Source organism: Malania oleifera, chromosome 11 (genome assembly GCF_029873635.1).
Source record: "Malania oleifera isolate guangnan ecotype guangnan chromosome 11, ASM2987363v1, whole genome shotgun sequence".
Taxonomy (NCBI): Eukaryota; Viridiplantae; Streptophyta; class Magnoliopsida; order Santalales; family Ximeniaceae; genus Malania; species Malania oleifera.
The window spans coordinates 41,289,928-41,309,920 of record NC_080427.1 but is presented as its reverse complement, the minus strand read 5'-3'; the positions used below and the strand labels follow the sequence as shown (position 1 = coordinate 41,309,920).

At 35.2% G+C, this 19,993-nt stretch overlaps 1 protein-coding gene across 1 annotated transcript; it reads right to left on the bottom strand.

Annotated features, from left to right (window-relative positions):
• Positions 1 to 1,359: 1,359 nt before the first annotated feature.
• On the bottom strand, positions 1,360 to 15,538 carry LOC131168643 (pentatricopeptide repeat-containing protein At5g66520-like). Its single transcript, XM_058128240.1, has 3 exons — positions 13,685 to 15,538; positions 10,635 to 10,818; positions 1,360 to 4,799 (listed from the first exon to the last, which is right to left on the bottom strand). Exon 1 carries the CDS (start codon positions 15,463 to 15,465, stop codon positions 13,711 to 13,713), a length of 1,755 nt encoding a protein of 584 aa, XP_057984223.1. The 5' UTR covers positions 15,466 to 15,538; the 3' UTR covers positions 1,360 to 4,799; positions 10,635 to 10,818; positions 13,685 to 13,710.
• Positions 15,539 to 19,993: the final 4,455 nt, after the last annotated feature.

Below are 19,993 nucleotides of genomic sequence, written 5' to 3'. Positions count from 1 at the left end.
TAAAAAAAGAGCCTATCCAAAAGATTGGGAGGCCAAATACAACCTTATTATTGTGACAAAGTAATTGAGTTGAGAATAGCCAAAAAAAAAAGTGAAGCAATTTGGATAAGTTTTGTATCTATAAATGAACACATAAGATGACTAAGGCAAATATAGCTTCCATTGATAATAATTTAGGTGCTATAACTAAATTATTATGTATATATTCATTTCTTACTTTACCTTTAATGTTAAACCACTCATTCATCTTAACAAACGCATCTCAGCAACTTTAATTTTTCATACATGTTGTTTCTTAGTCGCCCATCATTCTAAACCATAAAGTATATATGACCTTATAGCCGTCTTATAAAACCTTCATTTTCATTTTAAGGATATAATACAATTACACAACACACCTGACACACCCCTCCACTTTACCTAACCTATCTTAATTCTATGTACTACATCAATTTCCCCTTTACCTTGCATAATAGATCCAAGATATCTAAATCCTTCAGTGCTATTTATCTCTTAATTATCGAGTTTAATCTTCTCTATATTTTGTCTTATTCTTACTTATTTTAAACCCTTTAGACTCTAATGTAGCTCTCCAAAGTTCTAGCTTGGACTCCACCCCGCTTCTAGTATCATCAATCAATATGACATCATCTGCAAACAACATACACCACGAGATGTCATTTTGAATATTTCTAGTAATTTCATCAATTACTAAAATAAAAATATAAAGACTCAAAGTAGAACCTTGATGTATGGGTGAACAAATGGTCAGTTCGGTTAATGAGTATTGTTAACCGAATCGGCCGAACAAAGGGACCTCATCAAACCAAACCCGACTGAATTACCTTTTCAAGTAATTCAGTTAACCAAATTTAACCAAAATAATTTGAAATTAATTATTAAAAACAAAATATAATTAATTAATTTACATGCATTCAAATTATCCAATGCATTAATATTGTCTTAGTATGTAAATTTCACGAAAGGGGCGGAAACTTCATCTCATGTGTGTCGGAAGTAACTATTAAACTTCATTTGATTCACTCCAACCTATAAGATAATAAAAATGGTTCAATCCAAAACAAATTGTTATCATATGCATAATCTTCTGCCAACTAAACTGTTTGCACTATAAGGATTGAGCCTCTCCATATTATTTTATTTCAGAGAAAATACACTAGCTTGTCGCGAGTTTTGTAGTGTGTCAAAAAATTTTCCTTTTGACTATTTTTAAAGGAAAGCCGAGACTAAAGAGAGAGAGACAGAGATGTTGGGAAAAATATAATATATAAGAATAAATTCCTACAAGTAAATCAATGGGGTAATGCAAATAATAAATAAAAAATAAGACACAAGAAATTTAACGTGATTCCCTCAAATATTGAGGTACGTTCACGGGGCATGGCAGTCCAAATCTACTATCATCAAATATATTGTACAAAGTGGATACAAAAGATATAAGTCTTACAAATATACAAAAGTGTATAAACAAATCTAGTAAGATGGAAATCTCTCACCAAATATTCTGAACAAAACTCCCAAAAGAATCAACCAAAATAGCACAACCAAAATATCTCAATATGCTGTTAATAATATGCTGCCGAAGTCACACAAAGAATACCGGCGCTGGTGTGTGGGCGTGCTGCAGGTGCTGGCTGCAGGCGTTGGGAGCTAGTAATGTATCGTGTGTGAGTAGAAAACAGAATAGAGGCCACACTGTTGTGCTGCACCAAAAAAAAACTTAGGCCGGCGAAAAAAGGAAGATGAAGAGGCTGTAATAACTACGCGTGAGGCTTGGGCTGGATGCTCAAGAACAGCTCCACTTTTTGGCTTTTACAGGAATCCAACAAACATTAAAGAGTAGTGCAGCTTTCAAACCAAGGGCCCCACAAGGAGGGACACCCAACAAGAGAGATAGTTGGAGCTTCTAACGTGGTGGCTATGGAAGATGCAGGCATGGCTGGTGTGGTGAGGACAATTCAAATGAAAGGGGAAGATTGTGGCTGGATGGTAATTCAGTGCAGTGGGGATGATAATCTGTTGAAGGTGATGATGGTTCAATGGCGAAGGATGGAGACCAGTGTTTGTTTTATCCTGGGATTAACTATTGGCTGAAATATGTGAGAAATAAATTCGACTGGCCTGTGTTCATCTACCTAATATTCATTTTGATAACGACATTAGTCTATCCCGAATTAACATATACTAATTTAACATATACTAATTTATATTTAAATTTTAATTAATTATTAAATCAGTTAATTCGATTAACCAAATTAACATTCCTCTTAACCGAACTTTGGTAAAACCATAACAGAACCGATCGACCTTGTTTTTTAACCAAACCGAACCGATCGAAATTGGTCGGTTAATTCGGATTTCCCTGAATTATGCTCACCCCTACCTTGATGTACACCTATTGTGATTGGAAATTCTCTAAAATCTCCTCCTACAGTCGTAAGTTTGTAATGTTAGTCACTACTCTATTATACATATCCTTATTGACCTCCGTATATTTACTGCAGACTCCCTTCTTTTCTAATATCCACTAAAATACTTCCCAAAATACTCTATCATAAGCTTTCTCTAAGACAATAAAAACCATATGTAAGTCCTTTTACCTAAACTTTTTCATTAAACTTGTTAAAAGATAAATAACTTCTATTATTGATCACCCAGGCATAAAATCAAATTGATTTTCTGAAATCTTAGCTTTTAATCTTATTATATGTTCAACTACCCTTTCCTATGATTTTATCGTATGATTCATAATCTTAATTTTATGATAGTTTTGAATATTGCCTTTGTTTTTATACAAAGATACTAGCGTACTTTTCTTCCATTCTTCTACCATTTTCTTAATTTTTATAATATTATAGAATAAATTCGTTAACCAAATAATTCCTTTATCCCCTAAACATTTTCAAAATTTAATTGGTATATTATCTAATCCTATAGATTTCTCACTTTTCATCTCTTTTAATGCCATCTTAACTCTAATTTTACGAATAAATCTCCTATTTTTAATCTTATCTTCAGATGTCACTTCCAAGTTCAATATTTCATTTTGGTTTTCATTAAAAAACTTATCAAAGTATCTCCACCACTTCTTCTTTATGTCTTTTTTCTTTAATTAAGACATTATCATTTTCGTCCTCTGTACATTTTGCATTACCTAAATTTTTACATTTTCTTTCTCTAATTCTAGCAAGTCTATAAATGTATTTTTCTCCTTTCTTTGTATCTAGTTTAGTATATAAAGTATCATAAACTCTATGTTTAACTTCACCGATAGTCTTTTTTTGCATTTTTTCTTACATATTTTTCAAGATTTTCTCTATTTCTATAATTTTACCATATTTTATACCAATTTCTTTGTCTTAATGGCATTTTGGACTTCTAGATCGCACCACAACTTTCTTTATCATCGCAAGATTCGCAACACATAAATATTCTATGACACAAATTTTTTTTTAAAAAAAGTATTTTATTTATCAAATGATTTTTTTTTATAATATTTAAAATGTTAGTTTGTAAAATATAAATACTTAAGGCTACATGAACAAACATGTTATTTACTAGGTAAATTGTTTGATTCAATGGTGCACAAATATCTAAAATGATATTTTAAATTTATTCAATAATCTTGAAGATGTGTCTATTTTTTTTGCATGTTAAAGGTGACAAAATTAGACTAAATAATAATAAACGACACCAGCCATTACGTCCACGAAACAAATGCACCTTAAAATTAATGCATAAGTAGAGCTATAACTAAAAATAATACGAATAAATTCATAAGATTTAAGGTAAATAACATTCACAAATATAATTTGAAGTATCAAATGTGTATAGTTAAATTTCAAGATTTAGTGTCAGTTTAAATCAAAGATTATGCTTACGAATGTGTAAAATTGAAATTCTGTTCATTGACTTCATATATTTTTCATTTTTTTTCTCGCTTTCTTTGAAAACCAAATATAAAAAAATGAAATCCTTCTTATTTTTTATTTTTTTTTTTCCAAATATTTTTCAAGTTTCAAATGGACCATTAGAGGATAACTTTTTTTCTTAAAAAATAAACTGGAATACATCCCCATAGAAATACGAAGAAAAAGAAAAGCTACTAACGGCTCATTTGGCTTGAAGCAATAGCTATTCATTGGAATAAGATGCAATATATTTTAAATTTTAAGAATCAAAGGAATAATTTTTCTTTTTATATTTCTAATCATTTCATTCAACATGTGATAAAAAAAATAGACAACTCTAATAAAATTTGAAAATAATTATTCCTTATTATGTACTCATAAAATGTTTTACATTGTTATTTGTTTTAATTTTTTATATAACTAATTGTGAATAATCTACTAAAACTAATCTAATCCTGAGAATAGATATTTTGCAAATCTAATGTAACCTTAAAAAAAAAAAAAAAGATCTTGTCTCAAATATATAAATTTCAGCAGGCAAGGTCAAAGCTTTTTGAAAATTTGAAGTAAATTGTTATACACTAAAAAATATGTGCAGATAAAAAATTTCAATGTTCAGAAAAAAGTTAAGAATAAGAAAGTATATTTTGCAAAACCACGGAGCAGATGAACTTAAGAAATGGGATTGCAGCTCAATAAGGATTCAGGCAAAGCTACACAAATGTAAAAATGCAACAGAAACTCAAGAACAAACAGAGCACTCACCATCAATTTTCCCCAAACCAGATTGTAGATAAACTGGTTTAGCCATCCTGGGGTTTTGCTTTTGGCAGTTCTCTCCCACTTTGTTGGAGTATCATTTACAACCTACCATATCAAAAAGAGACAGTATAATAATTACATAAGTTGCTAGAAACCTTCATTTGAATGCAAAAAAAAAAAAATCCAAGAAATGAGATTTTGAGGGAATCCCTAACCCTAATTTACTACAGATTTTACAACCTGCTACCATTGTTGATGGGTAAGTTTTATGAGAGTGAACTTTAGCATTAGTCTTAAATTGACCACTGAATGGGGATTAGGGATTAATGTTTTGCTAACCACAACGCTTTTAATGAAAATTCCCGCCCTTTAGGGCCTCAGGGCTGGTAGAGATGCTAGGAGAGCATTCTGTCGGTCACAGGGGACGGTTGCATATTGGATGGCATGGAAACAAAATGTAAAATTGTGCGCATATAATGTTGTAAATTGAAGTTCAATAAGCATGAAATTTTATTTGATGTGTTGTATGCAGTAAGTCCATCAATCAAGACAAATGTTTAGTTTTCAAAAGTAAAATATTATGTTAACTTAGCGCATCTGTGACGAGAATTCCATTTGTGAGTTTGTCTCCTATTAAAAAGATAGAGTGGAAGATGAGTGCTTATATATATGGTTGGCCCAAGACTCAATAGGCTTAAATTTTTATGTGATGAGAATTCTATTTGTGACTTTGTCTCCTATTAAAAAGATTGAGTGGAACATGAGTGCTTATATATATGGTTGGGGTCCACAACTCAATAGCTTAAACTTTTGGGTCAAGTTGGTGCTCATCCATGTGTATCAAGATGGTTCATAAGGACTCCCCAAATCCTAACAATTTGTTACCTCAAGGAAAAGAAAAGAATAATGGAATATTTCTATGGCAGACCTGCAACTCTTTAGATCTAGATTCACAAGTATTGTTTCTTCTCAACTTCTTCAGATGAATCAGATCCCTCCACTGCTGCCTGCTGATATACCTTCTCAAGGTGTCCTCCCTCAGGATTCTTCACTTTCTACTTCTTCAAAGGCACCATTTACCAAACATGATATTCAGTTACACCTGCTGTTGGCCTGTGAATCAGCATCTCCATTCAGTTGGATGTCTTTTGGTTTTGGAGCAAATTCTAGGGTTTCAACTTTCAAGATCACTTAAGTCCATTGTGTTATGATAAAATGAAATGAAAGATAAAATGAAAAAATCAATAGCCGAAAATGGTGCATAAGTGCTTAAATAAATGAATCAAAACCAAAAATCTAAAATCCATTGCTAAATGGAAAAAAAAAACAAAAAAAAAAAATCAATGCAAAAGACTCAGGTTCTAAATTAAATGAAGAAAATGGGTATTTTCAAAAAATTTCCATATCCAACTTGTACAGGAGACTTGAGCCTGCTACCTCTTCTTCAGATTTTACTACTATTCACTCAATATATATAGATTCATCTCCAATATTATTTCCTCTTCATAGACATTTTAATGAGGTTTTCAACAGAACAAGAAGAATAACAGTTATGTTTTGTTCTTCCCATCATTGGAATTTAAAAACATATATATTGTTCAAATGCACTAAAAAGAATAATCAACAAGTTTTTTTTCATTTCCCCATAGTTGGAATAAAGTAAACAAATATACTTTAAAAGATAGTCATAATACACAGAAATACTTATTCAGAAGTGAGAACAGAAAAACGTGGATGTATCCCGCAAAATACAATCATAAACACATGCTAACCAGAAACTGAATAGGAATAAATAATTGAAATGTTTAATGGCATCAAGAACGCAAAAGCATTGTGTAATGGTCTTGAGTTCAATTCCAGTGAGGTATTGTCTGCTTTGACCAACTGGCCTCACGGGTTTGTTCTAAAAAAGGTGCCTCACATAGTTAGAACTCAAACCATGTATATAATAAGCTCAAAATCTCCCTAACACACATTCGATGTGAAACTGTGACACATTGCTTCTACAATGCCCTAAAGAGTCCAACAAGCAGCTGGAAAGGTGCACTATCAGAGGTCAGGATTTGCAAATTGGCATTTGGCAGGATTGAAGTGAAGAAAACCAGGGGCTATAATGACATGTGCAAGTGGGTGCTGGATTTTTCCCCTCCCTCTTTTTCTTTCTCCAGAAGAGGGGAGGGATAAAACTATGTTAGACTTATAGTGGAGTAGTGGTTGGATAGGACTAAAAAAATTAACAAATCACATAAGAAAAAAGATAAGAGAAATTTTATCATAAAACAAAACTTTTCCAGGTAAGTTTTATCATAAAACAGCATTTTTCCATATATGAAAACAATTCCTTGCAAGGGATTAATTTGTTGTTAAACATGTAATAATTAAATTCCAGCATGTTTTAGTATGTGATTGATTATCTTTAATTGATGCTTGTATGTTGAATTTTTCAATGCAGCAATCTTCAATTTTGCTCCATATTTCCAGTCACAAAAATGGCCATTAGAAGCACAAAACACTCTTTGCCGAATGTATGTCTCGTTTGGATCATTTGTTCCAGACGTTCTTCTTAATGTCTAAGAGAGATTGGATCAAACTACTTCATTTAGCAGTTTGGACCATGGTTTTAAATCGCGGTAGCAGGTAGTGTAATGTAACAATAGCAGGTGTAACGAGAAGCGGGAGTAGCGGATGTTACATAACGGGAAGTGAGTGTAATGGCTGTGAATTTTTTTGAAGTACCCACAACCTTGTGCATATTAGCGTACTTTCATGTTTTAAGCTTTTAGCACTTCATAGAAAGAATTTTACTGTATTTTGGATCATTTAGTTCAAGTAACTAAGTTTTTTTAAAAGAGCAACAAGTTTACATTTGTTTTAAACCACCATCGATAGAAAAATTATGCGTGTACGTATTTATACTTGTCATTGTTCTTATCTGTGATAAATTCTTATGTATGCTAAATTAATTAATAAAATAAAATACATTATACACTCCATTAATCTATTAGACACATAAGACATACGAATAACACAAATATAAAATAGCTAGAAAAGAAAGAAGGTTGAAGTTGAAAAATATAGAACATAAATATGACATTACTAATATTGTCAAAATAAAATATTTTCCTAAGTTAGTATTTTTTATATTGTTACTTAATGCATCTCTTGTGAGTATTTAAAGAAATAGTAAATTTTGTATCATTGTCATTTTTCATTATAATCTTTTCCCCCTCTCGTTGTATGGTATATTGAGAATGATTTATGAATGAGAGGGAAAAAGTGAGAAGAAAAAGTAAAAAATAAAATAAACTTTTTGTTGTAACAGTCCTGTAGCGGTTACATAACGGCCGTAGCGGCCTTTATGTTAACGGTCGCAATCCGTAACAGCCCTACAGCCGTGATTTTTCTTCCCACCGATTTTGCGGTGTGTAACGGTATTGGTAACCCAAAAAACCATTACGTAACAGTCGTGGCCTTTATTTAAAACCATGGTTTAGACTTTAATGAAGCTATAGCCACATACTTTTATGATCTTATTTTTTACTTTTAATTTTCTCCTTTATTTATAGAAAGGAACTGTGACAGCTGGATCAATAAAAGTCACTGCAAAATCCATGAATTGCTTACTGTAACTTTTCATTTCTTTGCATCTTGATCGATCTCCATTTAACATTTGTATAACTGATTAAGGAGAGAGGTGTGCAGATATGTACTCAAAAAATAAATGCACAAGACAGTGGCCCTTAAGAGTAGATTAGAACTCCAACAACTGACAGCAGTATCTATGTATAGATTGTCTCCTTAAATAGTGTCTGAAACTTTTGTATATAAGCTAAGTGTTAGGGGATGACAGTGTGACCTTGGTTAAACGAGGAGGAGAGATGTCTTCACTTGCCCTCGCCAAGGAATTTTATACTGGATGTTGAATTATTCGGATGATGGCTAGTGTGGTTGTCTTGTTGATTAAATATAACAACTAGTTCCGCATGTCATTGAGTATGAAAGTCGTTTGTCTTCATGAATTCATTATTGTTGGAACTGATATTTCATACGTATGATGGCTTTCGAAAACCTCTCAAGTGTTCATGGCAGCCGTATTGAATGTGTAGTTTTTGGTTGACTCTGTCAAGGGGGAGCCTTGACGAGTGCTGCACAGCCCGTTAATTGGGTTCAAATTGCCAGTCCGTGACAATTGGTATCAGAGCATGGTTTGCGTGAGCCCAGTGGGCGTGAGCACTATGAGTTGCAAAATGAGAATATAAACATTTTATAAAGCAGAACAATGTGGAAGCATGTAAGGCAAGGGACGACTCAAAAGAAAGGCGTGCCAATTGAGTTGAGGCCGCCAAAGAGAAAATTGATTTTGAAAATTGAATTGTGGAACTTGAGTAAGTCACTCCAAGTATAAGAATCCCTAGTATGTAGTAGTTGAAGCCTCGAGAATAGGTTAAAATACATAGAGGGCATGATGCCATCTCCTATCTCATGAAGGAGAAAGACAAACGGGGCTTGCAGTATTCGAAGGAGGATTGGACAGTCGGAAACTCATTGAGGGCGCGATGACATACATAATCCCAAGGGGTAGTGCCAATAGAGCATGAGGCCTCCCTATGGGAAGCAGACCAATAGAACTTGAGGCCTCCCTAGGGGAAACAAACCAATAGAGCTTGAGGTCCGTCAGAGAGTTCTGAGCTGTCGGAAGCCTTGAATAGGCTGAAAGACATCGAGGTTGGATGCAATTCACAAACCCAAGGGATTGTGCCAATAGAGCATGAGGCCTCCCTGCGGGAGTGAATTAAGATCACTACTTATGTTGCACGTATAGAGGATGGGAAAAGAATCCATGACAATTTGATGGGTAAGTGAGCAGAGGACTTCCAGTAGGACAACAGAGAGATGGTAATGGTTCTTGCCAAGCACCTAGAAAAGTAGGCAAGGTGTCGTGCCAAGGGCTAAATGGGTTGGTCGGGTGAACGTTGCACGCTCTAGTAAGTCAACATGGTAGAGAAAAAGTCATGGTTCACGCCAAGCGCCCAGGAAAGTAGGTAGGGTGTCACACCATATGCTAAAGGGTTGGCAAGGTGATTGATGCATGCTTTTGTTCGTATGGCAAGGAAGGATTATAGTTCACGCCAAGTACTTAGGAAAGTAGGCAGGGTGAACGTTGCACACTCTGACCAAGCTAATATAGAGATTTGGAAGCCTCTGATGACTTGAACAATGGTATGATGTGAGATTCGGTAGATTTCAAAACCCAAAAGACAACCAACTGGAATGGATGAGTCATATGCCTTTTCGATCCTTTACCTGTCAGTTGTCATAGTTACCTCACATAGTTGATGAGTCGTATCCTTTTTTAGATCCTTAATTGCCAGTTGTAAAAGTTATCTCACACAATCAAGGAGTCGTATCCTTTTTAGTCCTTTACCAGTCAATTGTCGTTGTTACCTTGCACAGTGGATGAGTCAGATACCTTTTTCAGTTCTTTACCAATCAGTTGTAGTAGTTTACTTCACACAGTGGGTTGAGTTGTATCTCTTTTCAGTTATTTACAAGTTAGTGGTTGTATTTCTCTTATACCGTGGATGAGTCATATAGAGTAGATACTAAATTTGTAGAGCATAACCTAGTAGACATGTAGTCAATGACGAAGGTCACCAACAACAAGAGGGTGAAGTCTTCTTACAAATACATCTACGAGGTTGTTGATAGAGTGAGTGGGGGAGAATGTTAGGGGTTGATAGTGTGACCTCGGTTAAATGGGGAGGAGAGATGTCTTCACTTGCCCTTGCCAAAGATTTTTATACTGGATGTTGAATTATTCAAATGATGACTTATGTGGTTGTCTTGTTGATTTAATATAATAACTAGTTCCACATGTCATTGAGTATGAAGGTCGCTTGTCTTCATGAATTCATTATTGTTTGAACTAATATTTCATACCTATGATGGCTTTCGAAAACCTCTCGAGTGTTCATGACAGCCGGATTGAATGTGTAGTTTTTGGCTGACTCTGTCGAGGGAGAGCCTTGACGAGTGCCGCACGGCCCGTTAATTGGGTTCAAATTGCCAGTCCGTGACACTAAGCATCATCATTGCCCACGATAACAACACCATTCGGCGAAACCTGGAGAGAAGAACTATAATGAGAAACACATGTCCCACACAAGGTGAGATGATTTTAAAATCTTCAAATTAAATAAGGATGAAAAATAATTATGTGCAAAAGTGCAAGGAAGCTACCAACACAATAAAAAGGACAGAAAATAAGAAACAAACAACTTAGAGTTTTATACTTAGAATCTTAACTCTATTTCATAGTTCAAGCTTCAAGATTTCAGGGTGTTGAGCTGAACCTTCCCCTTGTGAAAGGTCTATTTTTATTTATCCAATCATTCAAATAATGAATTGTATGAGATAACATCATTAAATCATCAAGTTTTTGAATGTTCTTAAAATGGCTTGCATTATATAAATCTCAGTCAATAACCACAAAATTCAGAACCAAAACAAGTCCATTTTTCATATATAAAATTCATGACCAACACTCAGAATTTACACACAAACACACACAATTTAAATTTTCTTAAGCGTAAGTTCATCATTTTCACGCTCTCTTGAAAGCTTACTCTCTGGAACAAAGCCATCTGCGCACATCATGAAGTTCAAACAAAAAGGAAACTACTTCCTCAAAAGATGGCAATAGAAAGATCTCCATCACTTGCTTTTTATAAAGCCCCCATTTTAATAGAACCTAGAAAACATGTATGCGCTTCAGGTGGATCAATATAAACCAAATAATAGTCTGGAGGTAGCAAATGAAATGATGTTTGCTTCAATATTTCAGAACAGATATTAAGTCTGGGCATTGAATACAGACAGGATGCACACATTTAGGCTAGCATGCAAAATTTAAATCATTATGTATACTATGGTAGTTCAACCAAAGCACAACCAAATGCTGTTGATTTAATTTTTGCCCTGCAACAGAACATACCTTCCAAATACATTCCATAAGCAATTTGAAAATTTAGGGCATCGTGATTAGTTAATTCAACTGTGCTGAACAACAAAATTTGAATGAAGGATTGTGTTGGCATAGTCTAGGCATACAGAAGTATAGGATGTTTACGCACGACAAAGCATCTCCAAATATGGGCCTAGTTGAGGCATGGAAAAACTTTGGTATGGGCTAGTTATTTTGTTCAACCTGGGGGAAGGTGAGCTTATTTTATTTTTCTTTTATTTATTTGTCAGCAAGAGTTTCACTGCAAAATGAAGGAAACAATCCCCAATTTTCATTGTGGCCTGTAAAGTAGTAGTATCAGCCAAAACTCCGCATAAATACCATCAGAACCACCCGAATACACTACAATTGGTGCAAATCGATGCTCAGAATGAAGTAATGAACAACATAGCAACAATGCCGAATTAGGCAACACACACTAGCATAGAACAACACTTTAAAAGGTCAAGAACTTCAAGAGGCAGATATGACTACAGAACTGATGTTACACAATACGAGGAGGAATCACTTGACCACGATGATGGCGGACCTTCTACATCTCCTAGGCCACCCATTTGGCACACATATTTTAGGCGTGGGTTTAAGAAGGTTCAGGAAACTGTGTGTACGGAGGACCTCTTAGTATTTTTTTTTAATGACTTCCTTTAGTCTTTTGTAATTATGTGTTTAGTTGGGTCATATTTGTAACTTTGTTAGTTGTAGTAGTGACTTAAGTGCTGGACATGTGAGTTGATGTACAGTTAGCTTTGAATTCAGACTACTGCAGTTTCCCTCTCTGTCTCTCTCTCTCTTGCGCAGCTTCCTGCATTCTTCCTTCTTCCTTCTTCCTTCTTCTTCTCCCTTCCCCAACTCTAGTTCTGGTTCTGTCTTCCTCCTCCTCCTGCTTCTTCTTCTTTTTCCTCTCTCAATTCCCTCTCCATGATATTAATACTTGTCCTACATCAAATTATCAGGGCAAACCATGATCACCATGCAGCCATTTGATATTTCAGTAAGGAGCATCAAATTAAACCTTTATTTGGTTTATGAGGCATTCTGCATTTGCTGCTTTTGGTTTTGGGTGCGGGGCCCACATAAGCTCTATGTCCAGAAAGCTGCAGGTAAAAATGTCCCATTTGTGGCCTCCTCCCCTTTGACATGTTCAACCCTAATAGCAACAGCCATGTTATAGTAATGTGTTTATTCAACAACGGCAGCAACAGCTTACCCACGTCCCTAAAGACATTAATCACATTATTATCTAGAAACTATTGAATGGTTCAATTGTTCTCTGTTCTAGTGCTTGTTATACTGGTCTTTGGAGTATGGGCTGAGCTCATGATCTTTCACTTGATGAGTTCAGTTTTCTTATGCAAGTGCAAATTGAATTTAATTCTGCCAGTTACTGGATGAAATTTACATGTGGTGTACTGGAACACATAGGAGCGGCTCTTCACAATATGGGGCCCTAGGCGAATGATTTAATTAGGAGCCCTTAATATTTTATTTTTATTTAAAATTAATTTCACCAAACAGAATTCTATAAATAATATTAACATTATTATATTAAAAAAGAAATTTGGGGGCCCCAAAAATGGCAAGCATCTCACTTGCCTAAATGTGGAGCCAGCCCTGGGAACACACATGGATGTCACTTTGCAATTTCTGACTTAATGATGTCATTAATATTGAAATATTTCTCATGCACTGAGAAGTTCAATTTGGTTACTTAATTTTCATGAACTAAGCACACATTCATGAGATAAAACTTGAAATAAACTACTAAGGTAGTATATTTATGCTGCAACAGATGCTATATGTGCTGATGCTATGATAGGGTTAACTCATACATGTCCAAATCTATTGTTACTGTTAATCCCAGCACTAATAGAGTAATATGTGCATACAGGGAAACAACTTTCCATATTTTGAAGGAAGATAACCAATAAAAAAAGAATTGCTTACTTGCAGTATACATAAAACTTACACATAAGTCAATCAGTAAATGTATGATCACCAATAGTCATTGCATGAACATTTCCCTTCTCTAAAATGATGAAACCGAACTCGATCTCTTACAGTGATTTCTCTCTTGTAAGCTGCAGAGATCAGTTTTATGACTGAATGACAATCTATACATACGCGGAGGTTTTTCACTACTCGAATGGGTGAGTCCTCGGGCAAGCGAAGCAACCCATAAGCAAGAGCCAGTCTCTCACTGTGCAGACTCAGTGCCTGCTCCTTTTCCTCTTCATCTATATCATGCAAAACATCAATGGTTGTTGCTACGTACCCTTCCTTCTTCAACTTCTTTGCCATTCCATCAAGCATGTCATAAATCTCTTTTATTTCGGGATGTGTTTCGTCTCCCATAACGAATTGATGCACAACAAAATCCACCTCTATTGAGCTACAACCATGCTCTTTCTTTGCTTTCTTGTCTTTCATTAGCCTCCTAACCTTGCTCACACTTGACCACCTACCTAGAGAAGCATACACATTGGACACAAGCACGTAGTTCCGACCACTATGTGGCTCTAGCTCGAGGATCTCCTCACTAATCTGCTCACCTAGCTCTTTGTATCCATAAGTCTTGCATGCAGTAAGCAGCGTTCGCCATAGAGCTGCATTAGGCTCAATGGGCATTTTTTGCACAAACTCATGCGCTCTGGACACGAGCCCTGCACGACAATATAGATCAACCATGCACCCATAATGCTCCATCTGGGGAGAGATCCCATACTCCAATGCCATGGCATCGAAATATCGAGAGCCCTCCTCAATCAACCCTGCATGACTACACGCACACAATACACTAGTAAAAGTGACACAATTGGGTTTTACCTTGGCTCTCTTCATGGCATCAAACACTTGCAAAGCTTTCTTACCATATCCATGAATAGCATAGCCTCCAATCATAGCAGACCATGCCGTCACATCTCTCTCCCTCATTCCCTCAAAAACCTTAAGCGCATCATCCAAACTCCCACATTTTGAGTACATAACAACTAGAGAAGTACCCAAAACGACGTCAAGCTCAATCCCCTCTCTATCAATGTAAGAATGCAGCCATTTGCCCAAATCTAGAGCACTGATATCACCACAAACCCCAACCACACTTGCCAACGTGAACCCATCAACCTCCACTCCCTCCTCTAGCATTTGCCTGAACAACGACAAAGCCTCCGACGAGCAATCATTCTGCGCGTATCCAGACACTATCGCACTCCACGAACCTTTATTTCTCTGAGGCATTTCGTCGAACATCTTGCTAGCATCTTCAATTCGACCGCAAACCGCGAGCAGTTTCAGCAACACATTGACCACATCAGGTTCAGACTCAAAGCCCAGTTTCAGGATTTGCGCGTAGAGCTGTTCCCCTTCGCAAAGCCTCAGCAACTTGCAACAAGCTTTGAGAACGAAGCGGAAGCTGAAGCTGTTCGGTGAAATGCCGCCGAGGTGCATGTCTCTGTAAAGGGAGACGGCCTTGATGGGGGAGTCGCTCAGAGAGTAGCCTCTGATGAGGGTGTTCCACATCAAGACGTTAGGATGGTGCGTCTGGGAGAAGATGCCATGGGCGTAGGCAATGTGTCCCTTCTGGGTGAGGGCGGCCGACTCCATCAACTTGCCGGTTAAGAAGGTGTCGTGGGCGAGACCAGCTCGTACTATGTGGGCTTGGATTGTCTTGAGTTCTCGGATGGAGGTGCTCTGCTTGATGGCCACCACCAAGGCGACCGTCGGCTTGATGGCCGCCTGGGCGGCGCTCATTTTGCCTGCGCTGTTTGCATAAGCGCTCTAGATGCACGCACATGCACTCAGAAGAAACAGTTCTATGATAACATGTTAACAACACGGAATGCTTTTGAAATAATAATTTTTACTTCACAATTCTATAATAAATCTCGCATTTGAAATAAGCCTGGTTTTGATTCTTTTATTTAAGCACTTATGCACTATTTTGGCTATATTCATTTTTTCATTATCATTTTATCAGGACACAATAGAGTTAAGTGATCTTGAAAGTTGAAACCTTTTGCTCCAAAACCAAAAGGTGGTTCAACTGAATTGAAATGGATGAGCATCAACTTGACTCAAAAGTTTAAACTTATTCGGTCTTGAACCTAATAATGTCTATAAACACTTATCTTCCACTCTATTTTTTCAATAAGAAACAAACTCACAAATAAAATTTCCTAGTCCCCATTCAGTGGTCCATTTAAGACTAATGCTAATATCTCTATCATAAAATTTACCCATAAAAAATGGTGGCAGGCTGTAAAATCTGTAGTAAATTAGGGTTAGTGATTTTTTTTTTTTTCTGGCATTCAAATGAAGGTTTCTAGCCACTTATGTAATTATTATACTGTGTCTTTTTGATATGGTAGGCTGTAAATGATACTCCAACAAAGTGGGAGAGAACTGCCAAAAGCAAGACCCCATGATGGCTAAACCAGTTTATCCACAATCTGGTTTGGGGTAAAATTGATGGTGAGTACTCTGTCTTGTTCTTGAGTTTCTGTTGCATTTTTACATGTGTGTAGCTTTGCCTGAATCCTTATTGAGCTGCAATCCCATTTCTTAAGTTCATCTGCTCCGTGGTTTTGTACAATATACTTTCTAATTCTTAACTTTTTTCTGAACATTGAAATTTTTTATCTGCACATACTTCAAATTTTCAAAAAAATTTGACCTTGCCCACTGAAATTAAAACGAATAGTAATATACTAATATGAAACATTTTATGAGTTCATAATAAAGAATATGTTAGGAATAACTATTCTCAAATTTTATTACAGGAACGTCTATTTCTTTCTTATTACATGTTGAATAAAATAATTAAGAATATATAACAAAAAGCTATTCCTTTCAATAATGTTAGTGTCTAAGTTATGGTCAATGTATTAATTTAGGAGTTCATCATCCTATTGAATGTATTACAACTTACTTGTATAAATATTCTTACTGGCCATGGGAACGTAACTTAAAGTTTAATGGGTTTAAATGGGTATGAAATTAATAAAATATTTAATCTAATTTTGTATTATATTGTATTCAAAATCATACAAATTCAAATTAGATGTTTGAAATGTCTAAAGTCCGAGGCCCCAAACAAATGCAACACAAAAATGTAATGGGTTTCGTTCGAGTTTGCAGGAATTCAAGTTAACGTGTTGAAATTATTACTCTAAAAATTATAACCTCACTTGATCTTTAATGGTACAAAAATATACATACCCAAGCATGGTTGATGTCAAAAGTAATTCAAGGGAAAGATTTAATTTCTAAAGAGCTAATAATATATTTGTATGATCCAAAAGGAGAGTTGTGAAAGATAGCAAGGGTTTGTAAAAGTATTACATTAAAGGAGATTTTGAAAAGGTAAGAGGTTCATTTGGAAAGTAAAATATGATTAAGTATTCAGAAAGTTCATTTTCTAGCTTTCTATTCAAAAACCGAAAGGCCCTGAAATGTTCATTTTCCACTTTTTTAGACCGAAAGTTTGCCGTTCTTTGTCTTCAATTATTGAGAAGCATAAGAAAAAGCAAAAATATATTACAAATCAACGAACAAAAAAAAACTAAGTCTATACATAATTAAGAAATGTTGTTTAAAATTTTTTATCGTACTAGAATAATTATCATGTTTATACTATCTGATATAGCTCGAAAGAAAATATAACAAAAACACAAATACCCTTTCGTTTTAATTTCTGTTCTCTTTCTTCCCTTCAACAAAATTCTTGATTCAAATATAATTGAAAAGGATGTGACGATATTTTCATAATGCTTAGTAAAATTAAAGTGGTGATTTGATTATCGACCCGACAAAACCATCGCACTCGGTATTAGTGGGAAAGGTTAGGGCAGGATTAAGTGGTAAGACAATTGACCTTTTCTGCCTTTGGACAATATGATGCAATGCCTTTGGTTGTAATCTCCCACTCTGCCGCATCCAAACGCACCCTTAAAAGCCCAAAACGCACCCTTCCTACACCTGCATATTGCACGTGACCAAGAGCTGCTTATTTCAAAAACTAAGGATTTGTTTGGCTGCATTGTATCAGATTGCAGCTCCCAAAAATTGCTTTCCCAAAAGCTGCTTTCTACAGAGCAATTGCTTCCCAAAAGCTGCTTTCTACATGCCTCCATGTAGGCCGTAGGGGATGAGGAACGAGAACATCACCGCCACCACCGCAAGGCATTGTTTGGACATTGTTTGTTTGTGGGCTTTTGCTTTTCTCCTATTTATTTTTTTACTTCACGTCCACACAAGTTTGTGTTTGAACCAATGGCCGACTCCATAATTTATTCACTAAAGTCATGGTGTAACTTACGGCCAACCAATTAACTTAGGAGTGCATTACCTTATTGATTGTCTTGCAAACTAATTTGTATAAATACTCTTTATTAGGAATAACTTAAAGTTCGAATTTAAGTGGGGTACGAATTTAAATCTAATTTAATATAATTTTATTATTGATTTAAATTCACATAAATTCAAATTTAATTATTGAAATGTTTGCGCCAATAGAATCAAGGGAGTGTTGCAACATCTCGGAGGGCCAACACCTAGTAAATGGAATGGGATCGAATCTCCGAATTGCCTCGCCTGAGTGGTGAATTCGATATTATATGATGCCAAGTGTAATACATGAGATTAAGAAATGTGTTACTAAAAAAAACCAAGGGAGCCTTCATTAACCTATTTATTCTAGGTGCGGTCTATTTAACATACCACTAGGTCCGAGGAAATCAACAGTCAATGGTATGTTTCACCAGGTTTGGATTAAAGAGTAGGATTATATAAAGAGAAGATATTAGCATCCCTTCACACCCATCTAGTGGACGGTACTTGATTAGTGAAAGATTACCTTCAAAACTTATTGATTAAGACTTCAATTCTTCTATTTATTCATTTACTTTACCTTTAAATATTGGATAATCTTGTATAAGATAGAGGCTATCCTCACCTTAGGATCCCCAAAAGTGTGCTAAGAACATAACTCTCGATTATCCTTTCGAGGATTATTTACGTAAAATTCTCCTTTATTTTTAAAATTCTTATTACTTGACCTTTATTTTCAAGAGGACTTGCAATAGACAAAGACCTCCTGCCTCCAATCCTCAAAGGCATGCTAAGCCATAACCTTTGAGACTGAAGGAAAATTCATTATAGATTTCAATAGCACACCAAAATCGGCAAGGAAAATAAAATAAACTTAAAAACATACAATTAATATGACAATTCACACAAAAATTACATGCAAGGTGTACACCATAATTCAAAATTCTAAGAGAGCCACTATTGAAAAATCCAAAGTGATTTGTTAGAATCTCAGCCCATCAGGAGATAATAGGGAATCAAAGAACGTCAGTTTATTAAATGTTCTTCATAGGGTGCACACACGCATGCATGCAGGCACATGCACGCATAGAAGAAAATACAAAATGTGCATTCAATTGACAAGCATGGCACATAATAAACAAACCACACAAGAATAACCACCGAAAAATTACCAAAATTGAGAAAAAAGTGGTCCTATAATTTTCCCAAAATTTTTCTAAAATTTTTCTCAATTTTTGTTGTTTTTTTTTTTTTTTTTTTTTTTGCAAATTTTAAGATTTAAAGGATTTTCCTCAATTTTTTTTTTTTTGTGATTTTTGATTTCTTTTATTCTTTGGTTCTCTAAGTTAAAAATAACTCATAGAATTTTTCTTTATTTTACTCATAGAATTTTTCTTTGTTTTTTGTGGTCTTTTTTTCTAATTTTTCTATAATTTTCTTAATTTTTTGAATTAAAAATGAAAATTTAAAATTATTATTAATTAAAATTAATGGGGCGGTTTAGGGAGTCTGAACAAGGTCAAGCTGGTTCAACCGATTTGATCAAGTCAATAGTTTAGACCCGAGTTGCCTCGAGTCAAATCACGTTGACCCAGTTCAGGGGAAAGAGATAAGCTAGGAGGTGTATAGGTCTATCACGTGTCAACCATCAGCGGTGATCTGCCTCCGAAGTAGGGTGTAGACCATACCGGTCTACGAAAAGGAAAACTATCGAGAATTGGGAGAATCGACTTTTGTACCTAAAATAGACAAACCAACACAATTTGTGAGGAAAACTACCCGGATTTGAGAACTAAATTACATACCTTTGAAGTAGAGTATAGACCATACCAGCCTATAGAAAGGAAAACTATGGAGGATTAAGGAGAATTGACCCCTATACCCAAGATAGACAAATCAACATAATTTATAAGGAAAACTACTCGCATTTTGGAACCAAGCCACATGCCTC